At 47.0% G+C, this 23,673-nt stretch overlaps 1 protein-coding gene and 1 pseudogene across 4 annotated transcripts in view; both read right to left on the minus strand.

Annotated features, from left to right (window-relative positions):
• Nucleotides 1–1,602: 1,602 nt before the first annotated feature.
• LOC135048375 (5S ribosomal RNA) lies at nt 1,603–1,721 on the minus strand (annotated as a pseudogene).
• A 5,334-nt stretch (nt 1,722–7,055) lies between these two features.
• The window catches only part of LOC135048372 (zinc finger protein ZFP2-like), a 45,826-nt gene continuing 29,208 nt past the window's right edge, over nt 7,056–23,673 (minus strand). For 3 of the 4 annotated variants that reach the window (XM_063955524.1, XM_063955526.1, XM_063955523.1), the window contains one exon: nt 7,056–9,086. In XM_063955524.1, the coding sequence (XP_063811594.1) occupies nt 7,603–9,086 (1,484 nt within the window). In that variant the 3' untranslated portion in view covers nt 7,056–7,602. The remainder of the gene's footprint in view (nt 9,087–23,673) is intronic. The other variant, XM_063955525.1, reaches the window with a different exon arrangement.

The following is a 23,673-nucleotide window of genomic DNA, read 5'->3' on the forward strand; positions in this document are numbered from 1 at the left end:
TCTTGGCTGGATACTTGTTGACCTCGACATCTTCGGACTATCAAACCGAATAAATTTGCACGGCAGGACGAAGATTCGGAGGATGATACTGAGGAAATGACGGTGGAGGAGGGGACTGCTCCCTCTAGCATCCAGAGGAGCAGCCCCTCTGGCACAGTTGGGACAAAAGATAGTGAGGTACCTAGTCAGATGGTGGTGGTAGGGGGACTCTATCATCAGGAAGGCAGATAGAGCAATCTGCTACCCGGACCATGATCGCCGTACAGTCTGTTGTCTCCCGGGTGCTCTAGTGCGGCACATCGCGGACCGGGTAGATAGATTGTTGGGAGGGGCTGGGAAAGACCCGGTGGTCTTTGTGCATGTTGGCACCAATGACAAAGTCAGCAGAAGGTGGGATGTCCTTAAAAAAAGACTATAGGGAATTAGGCAAGAAACTTAAGGCAACTTAAGGGTGGAGGGGTGTGCCTTTACGTAAAACCATTTTTAAAAACTGATATATGGGAGGATTTGCAGGAGGAGACTGTAGATACGGTCGAGATGCTATGGGGTAGAAATTGCATGTGGCTAAAAGGGAATAAAAAAGGTAGTATTAGGAGTATGCTACAGGCCGCCTGGTATTAATGTATCTAACGAGGAATTGTTACTGAAGCAAATTGAAAGAGCAGCAGGAGTAGGAGACATGGTAGTGATGGGAGATTTTAAATATCCAGAGAAAAACTGGAAAAACGATTCATGTGATACTGCTAGGGGTAATAGGTTCTTAAACACACTTAATGATAACTACTTAGTTCAACTAATTGAGGAACCCACCAGGTACAATGCAATCTTATACCTGGTATTAACAAATGTAAAAGTCGAAAAATATTGTAATGCATATGCCCTGTACTAACCCCATGCACATGCCTGCTGCGCGTGCACTCAATCCGCCGTGCGTGCACATATCCGCAATTTGCGTAGGATCGCTCCTGCGATCATGCGCGTGATATGGGTATTTACGACGGAGTTTGTGAGCGCGTAGAGGTTTATTAGAACATTACATATTTAACCCAAATAGTGTACATTTTAGATATAACTCCCTTGCACCACATCAGCGAGTATCAATAGTTTAAACAGTTCCAGGACTAAGGGATTCGCCGTTGCATGATAGGAAGGGTCAGATAAAGGTTGGAAGGCGATGTCTAGTATCCTATAATAAGGGGTGTGGTCTTTTATAAGAGAAAAAAGACAAAGGCAGCTATATATCTTTTCCAGGGCACACTTATGAAAAAATTAATTAATAAGATGATGAAATATGAGAAAATGAATACTTAACTTTTATGAGATATACTTAAAAAGAGAGGGAGAAGGCAAATATAGATGAATAATTTTTCAAAGCATAATTGCTACAATTTCGAGCGATAGGATTTAGATGAGCGAATTTATCTTTATTCCCTTAGTGGTCTAGAGATTTCCTTAATTGATAATTTTTTTAATTGGGAATAGGGTAACTCCGTTGGGTTCAGCTGTAGCCTGTCAGACTAGCACAATTGAAAAGGAAAGTAGAAATTAAATACCTGGATCTGCACAGAAAATCGGAAGGACACAAATGACTGGAGAATAAAATACCTACGGTACCTAGTATTCCCTGGTGGTCTCGCAACCGGGTACTGACCAGGCCCTGCAGTGTATGGCTTCCAAGATCAGACGAGATTGGGCATACTCAGTGCGGTTTGACCGTAGGTGGCTAAATCTCCAATCTGTGCAGTCAATTCCAGTGTGCGGATACTCATACACATTATTTTGAGCATATCATAAATGTCTGAATTATTGTTGGTACAAGAACAGAGCATTAAGCAACATTTGTGCTGATTGTTATACTAATGAGAGCAAAAGAAATCAGGCAGTGATGTAAGTACAATAGCTGAGTATGATAATATAACAGGGATTGATCCCCAATAATGCATAAAATTCAGTTCAATGAGAAACACACAGATTATATATAATTGTCTAACAGGGATTAATCCCCAATTCTGGGTGTATATGATTTAGCACACAAAATTCCAATAAACATTAGTTCCCAAAAGCAGATATCCTGTGGTTTTATCATATTTTAGCAAAATCACAAATTGAAGATACTTCAACAATCCTAAAGATATATATATATATATATATATATATATATATATATAGTAAACAACAAAGCAGGCGGCACTCCAAGTCTGTTTGAGATTCAAGTGTATTTCACACACAAGTGATCCGACGTTTCGGGGTCCAAGCGCCCCTTGACAAACATGAAGGTGGTCCTGGGCCCTGTAGATAGGAGGTGGAACAAGCAAAGGAAAGTTGTGTCCCTTCTTAAGGGGCAATGGTGGACATTGTGAATGGTGAAAGGAAGGTTTTTGTGGGCAAAGAGTGAGTTATGCCATATATACCAGAAGCATGGGTCTTCAGCCTATGGCCCTCATTCCGAGTTGTTCGCTCGCTAGCTGCTTTTAGCAGCTTTGCACACGCTAAGCCGCCACCCTCTGGGAGTGTATTTTAGCTTAGCAGAATTGCGAACGCAAGATTAGCAGATTTGCGTATAGAAATTTCTTTGCAGTTTCTGAGTAGCTCGAGACTTACTCCTACACTGCGATCAGTTCAGTCAGTTTCGTTCCTGGTTTGACATCACAAACACACCCAGCGTTCACCCAGACACTCCCCCGTTTCTTCAGACACTCCCGCGTTTTTCCCAGAAAAGCAAGCGTTTTTTCGCACACACCCATAAAACGTCCAGTTTCCGCCCAGAAACACCCACTTCCTGTCAATCACACTCCGATCACCAGAACGAAGAAATTTCTTCATAAAGCCGTGAGTAAAATACCAAACTTATTAGCAAATTTACTTGGCGCAGATGCACTGCGAACATTGCGCATGCGCATTAGCGACTAATCGCTCCGTTGCAAAAAAAAAATTACGAGCGAACAACTCGGAATGAGGGCCCATATGATGTGCCACCATTAATGTGGACACTGTCTTGTCCTACCAAGCTTGATTTATGTGCTTTGTAATTTTTTTAAGCAGGATAAAGGCTGAGTTTTTTATTTCTGCAGTAGACTAGAATAAGCCCAGACATTCCCACTTCCATTATACCACCTGAATGTGACGGTCAGTGACCACCGTGCCATCACTAACCTGTATGCTTACACGAAACAGAATGATGGTAAACTTACACGGTTTCTTTACATCTTCTGGGGTCCACTCCGAGATTAGACATTATGGCGTAATTACTCAGACGGGAATATAAAACAGAATAAAAAATAAAAGCTTTAATGCAATAATTAGATGCAGACAAAAGCTTTTATTATGAAATCATACAGGGGAGTATCCGCACCATATAGATGTAACATACAACAAACCACCGCAGATGGAACCCGGGTGACTCTAATGCACATGGTAATGTACAGGGTATATATGGACAGGATCTTGTATCAGAAAACACTCGACACTCCTGATCAAGATGAGTGTCTGCAACAAGTTAGGCAAACTAGAAGTGAAAACACGTTCCAATGGCCGCCATATTGTCGTGCAGCAATACAGATTGTGCAAACTGGTATTACACATTCACATTTACACAAAGCACAAGATACAAAATAAACAGCAGAAAAAAGACCTAAGCATTTGGGATGTATTATTTAGGAACTAAATATACAGACGGGTCCTCCGTTATCTTGGCTGGCTGAGGCGTTAGTCGCGATCAGGCATACGCAGCGTACCTGGGCGCAAGGAGGCGCGCCTAGTCGTAGGAAGGCACACAGAGCGTTTGGCGTTACCTTTGAGTGTAATACCTAAGATCATCCACCAGATGTCGCTTTTTTAAATCACCAATGCGCAAGCGTGTGGTCTCCATTAACATACAATACTGAACTACAGCGTAAGAACTACTTTACTGGTGCGTCTCATTACGCTACAGTATGTCATACAGTCTATAACAGTATATACAGTACAGGTGCAAATAGTACAGCATATACAGATGCAAACTAACGTGTTACAGGTACAGTATGGTCTATTGATGTTTGGGATATGTGAGCGTCCAAATCCCGTAGTATTAAGTATAATGGAGAGAAATAAAAGCTCATCCCTAAGTTCCTGGATGCCAAATCACTGTCCTTAGTATCTCTGTACAGTTTTTTCTATTAGAGTACTAATTAGAACGAACAGCTTATAATGTACAACACAGATTCTCTAACGCCGACGATCTACAGTACTGTTGCTCGAACAGTTAGTTGCGTCAGAATACACTAATTTATATTTACTGGTATGTCTATAGGTGGTCATTACCGCTGTGTATTTTAGATAGCGAATGAGTCACTCCTGCAGATTTACCCCGATTTGTGTGAAACCTGTGTGCACCCTTCCTTTGAATGTTTTACAATGGATTACACAGAAAAAAAATAATAATAAAGTTGATGTCACGGGAACACAAAAATAACCTGACATTTTGGGAATCGAACCCGGGACTCTCAGCGTGGCAGATGAGAGCCTTCATCGCTAGCCCACAACACTGCATGGAAGATTCTCAAGTTCATGTGTAAAAGTACTGCAAAGAGCGATTCCTTCCCATTGGTGTTTGTTTATGCCATTAGGGGACTCGGATGCTCATTTTGTGCACTTTACATACTGTAAAGTCAATTTGCTACATTATTCCTTTCACACATTAGGTGCGTCTGCATACACAAGTGTTCACACATTAGTTGCGTCTGCTTACACAAGTGTTTTAACATGTTAGTTTGCATCTGAATAAACTATTTTTTCTTTTTTACTCTGTCCGTCTGACCATTGGTCACCATCTGTGTGTACACTATGCAGTACAGGACTGTATATTAACATTACAGTTGTCACTGACCATTTGCCAGAGCTTGTACAGAAGATCAATCTGCTGCTATTCAAACTAAAGTACTGGATTAGTGAAGCATTAGCCACCCAGTGGTGGAGATGTGTATTGCATGCTGAATATCCAGTCATGCCTCATCGCGCCTGTCCATGATTAAACTCAGGAACCTATGCTATTGCCTAGGTGTGACTAAACCTCCGTCTAGGTGCAGAAACAGTCAAGATAACGGAGGACCCATCTGTAAATACATTAATGAAAAACGTAACAGTCATCAGTCTGCTTGTGAAGGTCTCTAGTGTGGAGGCCTCTTGGACTATGCAAGGCAGTGAGTTCCATGGTCAGGGCTGCAAAACTAAAAGTTTGACCCTTAAATAAATTACAGGAGATTATTGGTACTGCTGGTAACAGTCCTTCATCTGTAGAAGCAAGCAAGCAGGGCAGTAAGGAGGCAGAAGCTGCTTCTAGTACCTTGGACCATGTAATGTGGGCTGGGAAGGTCAGTTAGCCAATTATAAAATAGATTTGTCATCTTACAGGCAGCCAGTGAAGGGAGTAGAGAATGGGTGTTATGTGGCAGGAACGGGCTGGTTAGGTAACAGCTTGGCTGCTGCATTCTGTACTAGCTGCAAGCTCTGTAATTCTTTTGCTGGGTGACCCAGGTAGATGGCATTGCAGTAGTCTACGAACATCTGAGGGAATCAAGTGCTTGATTCTGGCTATGGTCCACAGATGGAAGAATGAGTATTTGTATGTGGCAGATACCTGATGTCTGTGTCAGCCACATACCAGGACAACACAAAGATTCAGCACATGTTCAAACCAAACACCAAAGCATAAATCCAGATGGTTGGTAAAGCTGTAGTCTTGTCCTTTGCTGGTGAGCTTCTATTATGTTTCACAAAGACTGAATCACAGCCAACTGGCATCATCCACCCCTGGAGCTCAGCTAGACAACCATTTAGGATTGGTATTAGGTTCTCAGTACATGGAGCAAAAAGCAGGTCATCTGCATAGCAGTGGTAGACCAGGCCATGAGGTCTGATTATATCACCCAGTGGTAGCATGTACAGTCAGGTCCATAAATATTGGGACATTAACACAATGCTCATATTTTGTGCTCTATACACCACCACAATGGATTTGAAATGAAACAAACAAGATGTGCTTTAACTGCAGACTTTCCGCTTTAATTTGAGGGTATTTACATCCAAATCAGGTGAACGGTGTAGGAATTACAACGGTTTCTATATGTGCCTCCCACTTTTTAAGGGACCAAAAGTAATGGGACAATCGACTCAAAAGCTATTTCAAGGACAGGAGTGGGCTATTCCCTCATTATTTCATCATCAATTAAGCAGGTAAAAGGTCAGGAGTAGATTCCAGCTGTGACATTTGCATTTCTAATCTAATCCAAAGAGCTGCCACTATCAGTGAAGCAAGCCATCATTAGGCTAAACAATCAAAACAAACCCATTTTAGAGATAGCAAAAACATTAGGTGTGGCCAAATTAACTGTTTGGAACATTCTTAAGAAAGAACACACCGGAGAGCTCAGCAACACCAAAGGGATCCGGAAGACCACGGAAAACTGTGGTGGATGACAGAAGAATTATTTCCCTGGTGAAGAAAAACACCATCACAACAGTTGCCCAGATCAAGAGCACTCTCCAGAAGATAGGTCTATATGTGTCAAAGTCAACAATCAAGAGAAGACTTCACAAGAGTGAATATAGAAGGTTCACCACAAGATGTAAACCATTGGTGAGCCACAAAAACAGGAAGACCAGATTAGAGTTTGCAAACAACATCTAAAAAAGCCTTTACAGTTCTGGAACAACATCCTATGGACAGATGAGACAAAGATCAACTTGTACCAGAGTGATGGGAAGAGAAGAGTTTGGAGAAGGAAAGGAACTGCTCATGATCCAAAACATACCACCTCATCAGTGAAGCATGGTGGCGGTAGTGTCATTGCGTGGGCATGTATGGATGCCAATGGAACTGGTTCCCTTGTATTTATTGATAATGTGACTGCTGACAAAAGCAGCAGGATGAATTCTGAAGTGTTTCGGGCAATATTATCTGCTCATATTCAGTCAAATGCTTCAGAACTCATTGGAAGGCGCTTCACAGTGCAGATGGACAATGACCCGAAGCATACTGCAAAAGCAACCAAAGTATTTTTTAAGGAAAATAAGTGGAATGTTATGCAATGGCCAATTCAATCACCTGACCTGAATCCGATTGAGCATGCATTTCACTTGATGAAGACAAAACTGAAGGGAAAATGCCCCAAGAACAAGTAGGAACTGAAGACATTTGCAGTAGAGGCCTGGCAGAGCATCACCAGGGATGAAACCCAGCATCTGGTGATGTCTATGCGTTCCAGACTTCAGGCTGTAACTGACAAAAGGATTTGCAACAAAGTATTAAAAAGTAAAAGTTTGATTTAGGATTGTTTAGTCTGTACCATTACTTTTGGTCCCTTAAAAAGTGGGAGGCACATATAAAAACCGTTTTTAATTCCTACACCGTTCACTTGATTTAGATGTAAATACTCTCAAATTAAAGCGGAAAGTCTGCATTTAAAGCACATCTTGTTTGTTTCATTTCAAATCCATTGTGGTGGTGTATAGAGCCCAAAATATGAGAATTGTGTCGATGTCCCAATATATATGGACCAGACTGTATATTGCATAAAGCATAGGAGATAGGATTGACCCTTGAGGAACATTGCATGGCAGTGATAATTATACTCCAGAAGATTTAAATGGTTCCGTACTTGGGTAATGTCTAATATGTTCAACAAGAGCGGATTTATTTCTCTCACAGCATGAAAATGGCTTCTCACCTGTGTGACTCCTCTGATGTGTAACAAGATCTGATTTCTGTCTAAAACATTTCCCACACTCAGAACAGGAATACGGCCTCTCACCTGTGTGACTTCTCTGATGTGTAACAAGAGATGATTTCTGTGTAAAACATTTCCCACACTCAGAACAGGAATATGGCTTCTCACCTGTGTGACTTCTCTGATGTTTAACAAGATTTGATTTAGATAAAAAACATTTCCCACACTCAGAACAGGAATACGGCTTCTCACCTGTGTGACTTCTCTGATGTATAACAAGACCTGATTTCCGTGCAAAACATTTCCTACACTCAGAACAGGAATACGGTTTCTCACCTGTGTGACTTCTCTGATGTTTAACAAGATATGATTTAGATAAAAAACATTTCCTACACTCAGAACAGGAATACGGTTTCTCACCTGTGTGACTTCTCTGATGTTTAATAAGATTTGATTTCGATGCAAAACATTTCCCACACTCAGAGCAGGAATACGGCTTCTCACCTGTGTGACTTCTCTTATGTGTAACAAGATCTGATTTCTGTGTAAAACATTTCCCACACTCAGAACAGGAATATGGCCTCTCACCTGTGTGACTTCTCTGATGTGTAACAAGGGCTGATTTCTTTGTGAAACATTTCCCACACTCAGAACAGGAATATGGCTTCTCATCTGTGTGACTACTCTGATGTGTAACAAGATATGATTTCGATGCAAAACATTTTCCACACTCAGAACAGGAATACGGCTTCTCACCTGTGTGACTTTTCTGATGTGTAACAAGAGCTGATTTCTGTGCAAAACATTTCCTACACTCAGAACAGGAATACGGTTTCTCACCTGTGTGACTTCTCTGATGTTTAATAAGATTTGATTTCGATGCAAAACATTTCCCACACTCAGAACAGGAATACGGCCTCTCACCTGTGTGACTTCTCTGATGTGTAACAAGAGATGATTTCTGTGTAAAACATTTCCCACACTCAGAACAGGAATGCGGCTTCTCACCTGTGTGACTTCTCATATGTGTAACAAGATTTGATTTATATGTAAAACATTTCTCACACTCAGAATATGGAAATGGCCTCTCACCTGCCTTAGCTGGCTGATGAGTAATAAGGTTTGTGTTCTGTGTAAAACATTTGGTATCTATAGACCAGGGAAACACTGTATCTACTCTCAAAGCTGTAACAGATGCACCAATATCAGAGTGATCAGGAGAACATTTCCCAGGATCAGGGGGATCAGTTGATAGAGCTGGATATATAATTGGGGTAATGGGGTTAAATGCTGGAGAATCCTGTCTACTGTCATCTTTTATGTCACAATCCGGGGATAACAATAGATGTCCTTCTGAGATATTCCTGCTTGTGTGTCCATCTGCTGGAAATAAAATACATTAATATATAAAATGAGCAGACAAGACACAGGGTGTTACAGGATACAATATATAATTCTATAACTGACATTTTTTTTTTACCTGTAATCATTGCTTTTATGTTTATTAAAAAAACAAAAAAGCTAGGATGTTTAGACTGGAGCTTGATCAACACTGAACGCTCATGTGGGATAACTAGAGGTAACACGGACATTCATGTGGGATTACTAGAGGTGACATGGGCGCTCATGTGGAATTACTAGAGGTGACAAGGGTGCTCATATGGGATTACTAGAGGTGACATTGGCGCTCATGGGGGATTATTAGAGGTGACACGGACGATCATGTGGGATTACTAGAGGTGACACGGACGCTCATGTGGGATTACTAGAGGTGACATAGCGCTCATGTGGGATTACAAGAGGTGACTCGGACGCTCATGTGGGATTACTAGAGGTGACACGGATGCTCATGTGGGATTACTAGAGGTGACACGGACGCTCATATGGGATTACTAGAGGTGACATGGACGCTCATGTGGGATTACTAGAGGTGACACAGACACTCATGTGGGATTATTAGAGGTGACATGGACGCTCATGTGGGATTACTAGAGGTGACACTGATGCTCATGTGGGATTACGAGAGGTGACACGGACGCTCATGTGGAATTACTAGAGGTGACACGGACGCTCACGTGGGATTACTAGAGGTTACATGGACGCTCACGTGGGATTACTAGAGGTGACAGGGACGTTCATGTGGGATTACTAGAGGTGACATGGACGCTCATGTGGGATTACTAGAGGTGACATGGACGCTCATGTGGGATTACTAGAGGTGACGTGGACGCTCATGTGAGATTACTAGAGGTGACATCAGACACTCATGTGGGATTACTAGAGGTGACATGGACGCTCATGTGGGATTACTAGAGGTGACACGGATGCTCATGGGGGATTACTAGAGGTGACATGGACGCTCATGTGGGATTACTAGAGGTGACATGGACGCTCATGTGGGATTACTAGAGGTGACATGGGCTTTGCAATAATGAATCATTAAAACACCAAAGAAGAGAAAGTGCTGTCCTGTTCGGCGCACTAATAAATAATATATAACCTTTATTAAGTACAGTAAAGTATGTAAACTAAATTGTTGAAATATTAAACACAAAGTTAAGTGTATAGAGAGCTGAATAAAGTAATAAAAAACCATTGGATTTTAATTGGGTGTTAATAGATACAATGCAGGTAATCTGGGGGGGGGGGGGGGGGGGCTGCAGGTTTAAATGCATTGGTCAATACGTGAACTAAATCTCCACTGTTTATTATTGTTAGTTAATATAGTGAGTGCAGAGCCCCAGGGATTTTATTTAAACAATGTGGTCACATACTGTGTTGCACCCCAAATCTAGGAACGGTGAGTGCTGTGGATTAGTATATTATATCTATGTCACTGGGCCTCTGCACTCACTATAACCACTAACAATAATAAACAGTGGAGATTTAGTTCACGTATTGACCAATGCATTTAAGCCTGCAGCCCCCAACAAGAGACCCCACTATACTGCAAGTCCTACTCTACTGCTCAAAATAATTACCATAAAAACAGCTATCACATTAGTGTTGCACTTTAGGTATGCTGCTACCTGGTCTAAAGCTCACAGCAATTTAGCTTATATACAGTTGTGCTCATAAGTTTACATACCCTAGCAGAATTAGTGATTTTCTGGCCATTTGTCAGAGAATATGAATGATAACTCACAAACTTTTCTTTCACCCATGGTTAGTGGTTGGGTGAAGCCATTTATTGTCAAACAACTGTGTTTACTCTTTTTAAATCGTAATGACAACAGAAACTACCCAAATGACCCTGATCAAAAGTTTACAAAAATTTTTGGCCTGATAACATGCAACCAAGTTGACACAAACGGGTTTGAATGGCTACTAAAGGTAACCATCCTCACCTGTGATCTGTTTGCTTGTTATCAGTGTGTTCATATAAAAGGTCAGTGTGCTTCTGGACTCCTGAAAAACCCTTGCATCTTTCATCCAGTGCTGCACTGACGTGTCTGGATTCTGAGTCATGGGGAAAGCAAAAGAATTGTCAAAGGATATGCAGTAAAAAGGTATTTGAACTGTATAAAACAGGAAAGAGATATAAAAAGATATTGTGGCCGGAGGGACCCCAGCCACGAGGGAAATGGCCGCCTGCAGCACTGAAGGGGTTAACCCCTAGTGCCCGACGCCATTTTTACAGACAATGGGCGCTTGGCGCCAGATTTGAAAATGTATGGGGCGCTAGGCGCCGTGTTGTATTAAATGTTTAAATTGTATTTTAAGATGTGCCGTGGTCCCAGACCTCTCCGGAGACCACGGCAGGGAGGACAGCCCCCCTGCGCGCTCAGCAGTGTGTGCGCGCCGGGGGAGAGAAGGCAGCCGCTGACCGGCGGAGTCCGGGAGCTCCGCTCCCGGCAGCGGTCGGTGAAGCCCTGGGCGCACTGGGGTGTGCGCGCCGGGGAGAAGGGTGAGCGCTGCGGCTGGGAGCTCGGCTCCCGCTTCAGTGCTCTCTGTGAGAGCCGCCGCTGGGGGCCGGGAGCTCTGCTCCCGGCGCCTCAGCCCAGCACGGGTGGCCAGCCGCAGCCGCCGGGACGGACGTCCCGGGCTGCTGGGCGGCGAGGGGGGTGTGCCACAGCCCGCCTCCCCGCCGGACACTGCGGCGAGGCACCATGGATCCAGCGCCGCATACAGGGGACCGGGCTAGCCGGCTCCCTGCGCAGCGAGGCTACCAGACAGGCGCCGCTCATGGGGGACCGGGCTAGCCGGCTCCCTAGCGGCGTGGGTGCAATTAGGCTGCTGAGCAGGCTGATGAGCGCTGGGGTCCGGGAGCTACGCTCCCGGCGCCTCAGCGCTACAACAGAGCCAGAGTCACGGCGGCCGGGACAAGTGTCCCGGGCCGCCGGGCTTCAGTACAGGGGGGTGCACCGCTGCGTGCGGCGGGGCCACAAAAGTAGTGCCACACTGGGGGGACAGGGAGAGCCAGCTCCCTGGACCCCAGTGGCAGGCAGACAGGCTGGAGGGTGGGGGAAGCCAGCCCCATACCTCCAGCACGCAGAGAGCCCTAGCAGCCAGGCTGCAGGGCTAGTACACAGTATTCCACAAACCAGACAGTGTGTTGTAAGGCACTGCAGTGCCTAGGTACGTGGAGCCTGTGCAGGCTCAGAGTGTATTTAAATGTATAACATGTACAGGGTGATTTAAATGTGATGTATTTAAAGGTAAATTGCACTTACTTGGTTGTGTGTCCCAGGAGGGGGGAATCCATAGCTGTGCAGGCTGATGGATTCTCCCAGACCTTTTCCCCAAAAACAGAATGCTTTCCCATCCAGCCTCACATTTCCAAGGGGCACAGGGAGAAAGAGAAGCAGCTCAGCTAGGAAACAGGCTGAGTGGTTTCTTGGAGCTCCATGGAGATCACCCGTAGTGCCAAGAAACCTGGACCGGGGAGCCAGGCTGCCGAGCTCTGGAGCCCAAATCCAGGCTGCAGGCAGTGAGAGGGGTCCCGGGCAGGTTTCCGGAAGTCAGATTTAGGAGGGAAAACTTCCCCCCAGCCAGACTGGACGGCACCGGGGAGTATCCTGATTCTCCAAGGTGGGAGAGTCAAAGGAGACCGACCATTCCCCACTGTCCATAGGGAACAATGTAAAGCTGTGCATGAGACCAAAGCATGCACAGCTCATGGGTAAACATTGATTGGTTGTGCACCACAGGGCGGGCTTACCCCCTGTGGTAAGGGGTCTTGGAGAGGGATAAAAGAAGGGCAGTTGGCCCATAGGAGTGTATTGTAACATCTTCTTCTGCTGAAAACATCTGATTGTATGCTGTTGCCCCTAGCAATAGGGAGGAGCCTTTTTAAAGGTTATTTGAGCAATAAACATCTTTGCCTCAAGAAGACTGCTTCATCTTGTGACCTACAGGGTTAGGCCAAACCTAGCCGCGTTCTCTGGCTGTCCAGGGAAGCACCTGACGTCTCCAAGCTCCGCCTTCCGCCAGCTACCGGTAGAGGCCTAGCAAGTGGCTAGTGGGGATTCGTCAACACCACACAGGTGTGGTAAGGCAGTGCGTCGGCACATACAGAGCAGAACCGTGGTTCCAAACGCCACGACAGTTTAGGAGTTTGGTGGTGGCAGCGAGAACCCACCCACAGCGCAGTGGGTGGAGTCAGTAGCAGGCGGTTACTGACGGTAAGCGGAATCCCCTATATGGTCAGGCCTCGTGCGGCTTGACCTTCCATTCTGTGCGCAGTCGACGGGACGCGGCAAGCGGCGAGTGCTTCCGTACGGTACCGTCCTGTCACATAAATTGGTGGCATAGTGGTGGGATAATCCCAGGCGGCTTTTCATCACCCGATTGGAGAAGCCGAGTTACTCAGGAGAGGAGTAACTGCAGCGCAGGAGAACGCACAAGATGGCGGAATTCAGCGGAATGTCCAAGGAGGATCTGGAGATCGTATGCCAGGGGAAGGGTGTGGATATCCCTTCCAACGCGTCCAGGAGCGTCATGCAGGCGGCGCTCAGGAGCTGGGAGGAGTTTCATCGGGCGGAGGTGGAAAGCACTGACGGCATCAGCATCGCAGAGGACGGCCCACCAGTGGACCTTCGTACAGAACCGGTGAGAACCACAAGCCCCGCCCTCTCTCACAGCAGCAATGTTTCCCAGCAATCCCTAGCAGGGCCAGGATCCCAACGTCCCAAGGGGGGCGGCCCGGATACCCTAGCAGATCGGCTAGCGGAATTGGGGGAAAGGGCAACGGAGCAAGAGCGCTTGATCATCATCCAGATGTGGCGTGATGAGCGGGCACCACAGGCCGTGGTACCCCGGGATCCGTTGTCAGCTGTTGTGCACAGTTCAGGACGAGTTCAGTTTGCCAAGTTTGCAGACAGTGATGGGGACATTGATGGACATTTACAAGTTTTTGAAAGGACTTGCAAACTACACGATCTACCCAAGTCGGAGTGGGTGAGACACCTTGTGCCCACTCTGCATGGAGAGGCCTTGGAGGCCTATCGAGGAGTGGCGACGGAGGACTGTGGGAACTACGACGAAGTCGCGAAGGCCCTCCTCCAGCGATTCTTCATCACTCCAGAGTCTTACAGGAAGAAGTTCAGAGACTTGCCCAAGAATCCTAGCAGCACCCATGAGCATTTCGCCACCCAGCTGTGGCAGTACGTGGTGAAGTGGGTGAAGGATTCGGAAGCCACTACATGGGACGCACTGATCGACCTGATCTGCAGGGAGCAGTTCTACCGCAGGTGCGCCCAAGAAGTGAAGGAGTGGGTGCTAGATCGGGAGCCACCCAGCTTAAAGATGGCTGCCCAGTTAGCAGACAAGTATGTGGCAATTCGGCCACGGGGGCAGAAGCGCCCCGCCAGCAGCCAGCTCCAACAGACTGTACCACCAAGGGGACCCCCCTCTTCAGCTCATCACCCCCAAAGACAAGCATCTTCCAACCCGGGTGCTCTTAGCCAGCAACCGCACCGCAGCGTCCCTGCAACTGATCAGAGATCATCGGTGCCACGACTGGAGAAGAAGTGCTACGGCTGTGGGAAAATCGGACATCTGAGGATGAACTGTCCTGCATCCCAAGCACCCCAGACTCGTGCCCCAAATCCGAGTGCTGGAGCCCGGATCGCTTGTTTGTCGAGAGGAGATGGGCCTACAGAGACTGTTCCCCATCCAGTCAGTCCGATGGAGTGTGGCGAGAGACAGGTGCACTCTGCGGAGTCACCTGCATGGCCAAACAGCCCCTACACAACATGTGGAGGCACCTGCAGCCAGTCCACGTTGGACCCATGCAGGGAGAAGGCCTCAATAACTGTGGTGAGCCCCCACCTTATAGATCCTGCTGCAGTATTGCAGGGTCGCACTGCCACGGTCACCCTGGCAGAAGGAACAGAAAAAGCGGTTCCCATGGCAAGAGTCTACCTGGACTGGGGAGCTGGACCAGAGTTGCGAGAAGTTGCCGTCATGGATGGTCTCCCAACTGATGTGGTCCTAGGAAATGATCTGGGTGGTGGGATCGTCACTACGTTTGTTGGTGCCATTCCCCGGAGTCAAGTTCCAAACCCACCGTTGACATCAGCTACTCCAGCACAGCCCAGCCCAGAGGAAAATACTACAGCTGCTAGACAACTGCCAGCACAGCCAACCACAGCATCAACCAGCCCAGAGGAAAAGATTACAGCGGCTAGATCAGCACATCGACCCCGCATGCCTTTTGCCTCTGGTATGCCCACGTCCCCTAGCAACGCAGAGGATGTCGGTTCCAGCTCGTTTGATCCTGTGGGGGTGCCCAATGATGCTCCTGACCCAAATGGTTTGCCAACTCCGGCGGTGAGTATGAGAAACCACACTGACTTTTCCATGACTGACCCCTACCAGACTGACCCTAGTAGTCCCCACCTAGATCCCCCTGTAGAGTGTCCCAATTTAGGAGAGATTGAGGGCCACAGGCAGGAGTTTAGGGAGGCTCAACTCTCTGACCCATCCCCGAAAGGCATGAGGCGCCACTCTGGCAGCGGCCTTGACAGGGTTGGGGCGGGGAGGTTGACCTGGCGGCAAGGGTTAAGGTACAGGGTAGCCCGGAAAGTGGGAGGGGATAGACCAGATAGGGAATGTGTCCAACTGGTCCCCTCAGGGAACTTTCCTGCGCAACCGGTGTCGGTTGCCAGTGAAACCCCTTTGGACAGTAACCCGGAGACAGACCGTACCCTGAAGTGCCAGACACAGAGCTTACCCTGGTCTGGAATGTCGGATGACGCCCAGACCAACTGTAAGGCTGGTGCCATGCGTTGGCAGCCGGGGCACTCCAGCGGTTGTGTTGTCTCTGGGCCTCTGCCCATAGGAGAACCCTTGCAGCAAGTTGCTGTGGACATAGTAGGACCCCTGCCTGTGCACAGTAGATCGGGGAAGACACGCAGCCTCCCTGTATTGGATGCCACACAGGATCCAGAGGCTGGTGGTCTGGCCGCCATCACTGTGGCACAGGTAGCGGATGAGGAGGGAAGAGTAGGCCTAGGTGACAGGGTAGATTTCCCGAGTCATAGGTCGACAGAAGAGGATTGGAGGGCAGGTCTGACAGTTAGGGCAGACAGTTGCTAGATAGGTATGACGAAGGTGCAGTGCCTGGGGCACCATGTGGAAGGAGACAGGGGTAGGCCCAACCCAGAGGGGGTGGAGGCAACCAGAGGCTGTCCCCGACCCACATCACCCAGACCGGTACTGACCTTAGAACCTGTAAGGCCCTACGGACATGTTGTCATTGACTTTAGTCCTGTAGTGAACCCCTTGACAGAGATGGCTAGGAAGGGCATTCCCAAGTCAGTGGACTTTGCACCTGCTTGCGAGTTGGCATTCCAGTCATTGAAGGAGGCTCGGGTACCCGCTCCAGTGCTGACGGCGCACATTCTTGACCAGGACTGTGTGTTACGAACTATTGCGCCACTGCACGGACTGGGAGCAGTACCGAGCCAGAAAGAGCCATATGGTCAGGAGCACCTTGTGGCCTGTTTGCGCAGAAAACTGCTATGGTGGGAGGTGGGGTATGCCACAATTGGGACACCTTGGGTGGCACTTGTTTGTAACCGGCCCCCCACCGTGGTGACTTACCACCTACCTGTTAGATGGCTGCAACCTAACTTGGGGAAATTTGACAGACTTTTGTGGTGGAGCCTTGAACTTGGACTTCAGGTGGACTATTTGAACATTGTGCACCCACAAAGAGAGGCCCACTACACTATGGATGAACTGTCTAGGCCAGAGCCTACACCCCCCAGGTAGCGTCCCCTTCACCCCAACGGACTGCGGGACCAGGACCCAAATCGTTAGGACATGGGTCCCTGGTTGACCCGCTTGAATGGGGGGGGGAGGAGTGTGGCCAGAGGGACCCCAGCCACGAGGGAAATGGCCGCCTGCAGCACTGAAGGGGTTAACCCCTAGTGCCCGGCGCCACTTTTACAGACAATGGGCGCTTGGCGCCAGATTTGAAAATGTATGGGGCGCTAGGCGCCGTGTTGTATTAAATGTTTAAATTGTATTTTAAGATGTGCCGTGGTCCCGGACCTCTCCGGAGACCACGGCAGGGAGGACAGCCCCCCGGCGCGCTCAGCAGTGTGTGCGCGCCGGGGGAGAGAAGGCAGCCGCTGACCGCCGGAGTCCGGGAGCTCCGCTCCCGGCAGCGGTCGGTGAAGCCCCGGGCGCACCGGGCTGTGCGCGCCGGGGAGAAGGGTGAGCGCTGCGGCTGGGAGCTCGGCTCCCGCTGCAGTGCTCTCTGTGAGAGCCGCCGCTGGGGGTCAGGAGCTCTGCTCCCGGCGCCTCAGCCCAGCACGGGTGGCCAGCCGCAGCCGCCGGGACGGACGTCCCGGGCTGCTGGGCGGCGAGGGGGTGTGCCGCAGCCCGGCTCCCCGCCGGACACTGCGGCGAGGCACCATGGATCCAGCGCCGCATACAGGGGACCGGGCTAGCCGGCCTCCTGCGCAGCGAGGCTACCAGACAGGCGCCGCTCATGGGGGACCGGGCTAGCCGGCTCCCTAGCGGCGGGGGTGCAATTAGGCTGCTGAGCAGGCTGATGAGCGCTGGGGTCCGGGAGCTACGCTCCCGGTGCCTCAGCGCTCAAACAGAGCCTTAGTCACGGCGGCCGGGACAAGTGTCCCGGGCCGCCGGGCTTCAGTACAGGGGGGTGCGCCGCTGCGTGCGGCGGGGCCACAAAAGTAGTGCCACACTGGGGGGACAGGGAGAGCCAGCTCCCTGGACCCCAGTGGCAGGCAGCCAGGCTGGAGGGTGGGGGAAGCCAGCCCCATACCTCCAGCACGCAGAGAGCCCTAGCAGCCAGGCTGCAGGGCTAGTACACAGTATTCCACAAACCAGACAGTGTCTATTTAAATGTAGAAAGTACAGTGTGTTGTAAGGCACTGCAGTGCCTAGGTACGTGGAGCCTGTGCAGGCTCAGAGTGTATTTAAATGTATAACATGTACAGGGTGATTTAAATGTGATGTATTTAAAGGTAAATTGCACTTACTTGGTTGTGTGTCCCAGGAGGGGGGAATCCATAGCTGTGCAGGCTGATGGATTCTCCCAGACCTTTTCCCCAAAAACGGAATGCTTTCCCATCCAGCCTCACATTTCCAAGGGGCACAGGGAGAAAGAGAAGCAGCTCAGCTAGGAAACAGGCTGAGTGGTTTCTTGGAGCTCCATGGAGATCACCCGTAGTGCCAAGAAACCTGGACCGGGGAGCCAGGCTGCCCAGCTCTGGAGCCCAAATCCAGGCTGCAGGCAGTGAGAGGGGTCCCGGGCAGGTTTCCGGAAGTCAGATTTAGGAGGGAAAACTTCCCCCCAGCCAGACTGGACGGCACCGGGGAGTATCCTGATTCTCCAAGGTGGGAGAGTCAAAGGAGACCGACTACTCCCCACTGTCCATAGGGAACAATGTAAAGCTGTGCATGAGACCAAAGCATGCACAGCTCATGGGTAAACATTGATTGGTTGTGCACCACAGGGCGGGCTTACCCCCTGTGGTAAGGGGTCTTGGAGAGGGATAAAAGAAGGGCAGTTGGCCCATAGGAGTGTATTGTAACATCTTCTTCTGCTGAAAACATCTGATTGTATGCTGTTGCCCCTAGCAATAGGGAGGAGCCTTTTTAAAGGTTATTTGAGCAATAAACATCTTTGCCTCAAGAAGACTGCTTCATCTTGTGACCTACAGGGTTAGGCCAAACCTAGCCCCGTTCTCCGGCTGTCCATGGAAGCACCTGACGTCTCCAAGCCCCGCCTTCCGCCAGCTACCGGTAGAGACCTAGCAAGTGGCTAGTGGGGATTCGTCAACACCACACAGGTGTGTTAAGGCAGTGCGTCGGCACATACAGAGCAGAACCGTGGTTCCAAACGCCACGGCAGGTTAGGAGTTTGGTGGTGGCAGCGAGAACCCGCCCACAGCGCAGTGGGTGGAGTCAGTAGCAGGCGGTTACTGACGGTAAGCCGGAATCCCCTATGTGGTCAGGCCTCGTGCGGCTTGACCTTCCATTCTGTGCGCAGTCGACGGGACGCGGCAAGCGGCGAGTGCTTCCGTACGGTACCGTCCTGTCACAGATATCCAAGCAATTGAGAATGCCAATCAGCAGTGTTCAAACTGTAATTAAGAAGCGGAAAATGATGGATTCTGTGGAAACCAAATCACGGTCAGGTAGACCAACAAATATTTCAGCCACAACTGCTCGGAAAATTGTTCGGGATGCAAAGATAAATCCACAAATAACTTAAGCTGAAATACAGGACTCTCTGAAAAAAGTGGTGTGGTTGTTTCAAGATGCACAAGGAGGCATTTGAAGAAAAATGGGCTGCATGGTCGAGTCGCCAGAAGAAAGCCATTACTACGCAAATGCCACAAAGCATCCCGCTTACAATACTCCAAACAGCACAGAGACAAGCCTCAAAACTTCTGGAACAAAGTCATTTGGAGTGATGAGACCAAACATAGGATTTTAATACCTACCGTTACATCCTTTTCTCTTAGTCCGTAGAGAATGCTGGGGACTCCAAAAGGACCATGGGGTATAGACGGGATCTGCAGGAGACATGGGCACACTATAAGACTTTGAATGGGTGTGAACTGGCTCCTCCCTCTATGCCCCTCCTCCAGACCTCAGTTATAGGAACTGTGCCCAGAGGAGACGGACATTTCGAGGAAAAGAATTTTGTTAAACTAAGGGTGAGATACATACCAGCTCACATCACACCACACCGTACAACATGGCATTCAACTAAACCCAGTTAACAGTGTGAACCAAAACAGATCAGCAATAGCCTGACTGTTACGCACACCAGTGCTAACAGGAGTATACCGGTGTATGAACAGAGAGGGATGCGGAGCAAACGAACTCACAGACAGTATAACATAACATACACAGAAGGTGATGGAATAACTAATAAACACAAAGTGAACGCAGAAGCCGGAAGGCTCAGGAACTGGGTGTCTCCCTAGTGTCAGGAATGCTCAGATGGAATAGAGCGGACAATGAAGCGAGATGTAGTGATTTAACATGTGGAGCACCCGAAATGATGTTGCTAAGAGCAACAGAAAAAACCCCAAAGGGTTACCAACGGGTGTGGGAATAAACTCCTTGGTCAGAGATAGAAATATAGACACAAGGAGAGTATCCACAATCCTAACTACCACTTCCAGGGCACAGGTTCAGCTTACTGCCACTAAACTGACACCTGGACGCCCTGCACAGTGAGAGAGGATTAAGCAGGCAGGTCTGAGAGTACAGCCGCAAACCTGCAGGGTTCACAGAATAGCAAAAGAACCCCAGCAGGTTAAACAACTGACTCCAGTCTTACTGCTAGGTCCGGATTGGCAGAATGAAGTACCAAATCCCAAGGCCTATATGCAGTAAGCAACAAGTAAATACAAAGTCACACAGTACTAGCTAATTCTCTGGAACTGACTAACAAACAAAGATTCAGCAGCATTTGCCTAGCCTGAGAGGATGGTTTATATAGCAGGTGCTGTCCACGCCCCACTCAGACCTCACAGACTGTGAGCACAAAACCAGCGCCGGATTCCCTGCCGTGCACAGAGCCTGTAACCACTGCACAGTAAAAACCCGGACCGGAGTATCAGCTGCACTCAGGTTACTTCGCTAACACTTAGAATACAAGTTTGTAAAAAAACACAGCGCCCCAACTCAAAAGTGCAGCAGTAGTGGTCCAGGTGATCCCACTCACCAGAAACGTTCAAGACAATAACAACAAGTGTGGACCACCTTGCGCACCCTCTTGGTGACTGGGTAAAAACGGGGTTAACAGATATAAAAATATCCTCAATGTTCCACTCTCCCCTTTATTTACTGGGATATTTTAGTGATATAGTCCAAAGATCATGGACGCTGTAAAATATGATAATGAGATTAAGAAACAACTAAATGATAAAGATACCTATATTACCCTAAGAAGTAACCCAAATGAACGGATCCAGAAAGAATTAAAGAATTTTTCTTTGAAGTATAAGATAGAAGAAATATTAACAGAGAAAGAAGAAAGTTATATCAACATAAAAGATCCTACACTCCCAGTCTTCTTATGTCTTACCGAAGATCCACAAAAGTCTGGAAGATCCCCCGGGTAGACCTATTGTGGCGGGAACTAATTCGGTAACATCAAATTTGTCCCACTATGTGGATTATCACCTCCAACCGGAAGTTTTAAAATTAAGATCCTATATTAAAGACACAGGAGATATACTTAAAAAATTAGAACTGGTAGAATGGCAGCCTAATTTCATATTAGGGACTGCAGATGTGAGTAGCTTATATACTATTATTGATCACACTAAAGGAGTGCAAGCAACTGAACATCATCTCCTGAGGAGCAACTTGGAGGAAAAGAAAATCCAGTTCATTTTAGATAGTATAAAATTTATTTTAAATAATAATTTTTTCTGGTATAGCGGTAAGTTTTACCAACAGAAGAAAGGAACCGCTATGGGCACAAAATTTGCCCCCGCGTATGCCAACCTGTTTATGGGACTATGGGAGGATGAATATATTTGGTCTGAAAACAATCCCTTTTTGAAGAACATCAGGCTTTGGCATCGCTTTATCGATGATATTGTTTTTATATGGGAAGGGGATGATTCCTCGTTGAATTCTTTCTGTACTTCTTTAAATATTAATGATTTTAATATATTTTTAACATTCAATACCAGCCCTCTTGAGATACAATTTTTAGATCTTTGGATATATATAGAGAATGGTATACTGAAAACTAAATCGTATTTTAAACCCACAGATAGCAATTCATATATTTCTACAAAAAGTAATCATCACCACAATTGGATAAGAAATGTACCCAAAGGCCAGTTTAGAAGGATGAGGTGCAACTGCACAGATCAGAGCACTTTCCAGGACCAGTCAAGAAGTTTACAGCAAAAATTCGTGGCAAAAGGATACGACAAAGACACCTTGAATAAATACATTACAGAAATTGGAGCAATAGAAAGGAAAGACCTCTTAAAAACAAATATCAAAGACAAAAAAGATGATATAGTTTTACCTTTTATCACTTCTTTTAATAGCCAGCACAAAGAAGTAGAAAAAATATTCTACAAACACTGGCATTTGTTGAATAGAGATCCAATTTTAAAAGCATTTTACCGTCTAAACCGAAATTTATTTATAGGAAGGCACCAAATCTAAAACAGAAATTAGTAAAAAGTGCCGTAGGTCCAAAAAAATCCGGAAGAATAAAAACCAAGGGTTTCCACAGGTGTGGACTCTGCAATATGTGCAGACACCACACCACACAAGCCAGTAAAGTGGAAGAGGTACAATCAAAATCTACAGGAAAAGTGTACCGTATTCTCGATTTTATAACATGCAACACAAAAAATTGCATTCATTTGGTAGAGTGCAGTTGTGGGCTGCAATACATAGGACGTACATCCAGATCTTTAAAAAGAGCGGTGGGCAGAACACCTGCGAAATATCAAAAAAGGTTATCCTAATCATTCAGTATCGAACCATTTTAAAGAGATACATTCCTGTGACCACAAATGTCTAAAAAAAGTAATAGGGATAAAAACAGTGAGTAATCATTGGAGGAAACAAAATACAGAGGAAGCATTAGCACAAGCGGAAATGAAATGTATTTTTGATATGGGGACTTTAGCTCCTAAAGGTTTAAATTTAGAATTTGAGCTCAAATGGTTTTTATAATATCCTATTTGAATTTGATGACTTTGCTCAAAGTGTTTTAAACTATTTTATTTGAATTTTTTTTTTTTTATTTATATTCAAATCTGGTCAAAAAATATGTTTTAAATTAGGGATATATCTTTTAATTGATTCTAAAAATGTTCAGAATTTATTATGCATGAATTTTGTACATGTATTGTTGTTACATGCACTGATATTTAAGATGTACTAATGTTCTTTACGTTTTCGTTTTTTGTATTTGGATGTATAGTTGCCCTATTTATCATTATGGGGTAGGTGCACTGTATAGAGAGTACATTATCCCTTTGAGGATGGAACACGGTAATGAAGGTTTTTTGAACCAAACCTCCTCTCTCACAGTGAGCCGCTACGAGAAGAGACGGCTACAGGAAGCGGTGTGCGTTCCACGGGTTTGGAACGCACGCCGGAAGGAGTGTACATAGAATAGGAAGTGGCGTGCGTCTCTAGGTATGGAGCGCACGCCGGAAAAAAATTTCGAGAGCGGAAGTGGAAGTGGCGTGCGTTCCAGGGTTTGGAACGCACGCCGCAAATCGGGTTTAAAAACTCGATTTATTGTTCATCTTAGTTTCCAAATTTGGTTTGAGACCTTTTACAAATCCCCTGCACACTCTAAAGCAAAAAGGGAAGGAGTTAGATAGAAAATTAGACAGCAAAGACACCAATTAGGCTGTGTGCAGTAACAACCAATCAGATCACTCTGGGGGGCATAAAAACCCAGAGCAGTAAAGTCCACCTCACACCTTGAAAAAGGCTCCCTTGAGGGCAGAAACGCGTTGGTGATCTGATTGGGGAGACTGCA

The sequence above is a fragment of the Pseudophryne corroboree genome, unplaced genomic scaffold, assembly GCF_028390025.1.
Source record: "Pseudophryne corroboree isolate aPseCor3 unplaced genomic scaffold, aPseCor3.hap2 scaffold_950, whole genome shotgun sequence".
Lineage (NCBI taxonomy): Eukaryota > Metazoa > Chordata > Amphibia > Anura > Myobatrachidae > Pseudophryne > Pseudophryne corroboree.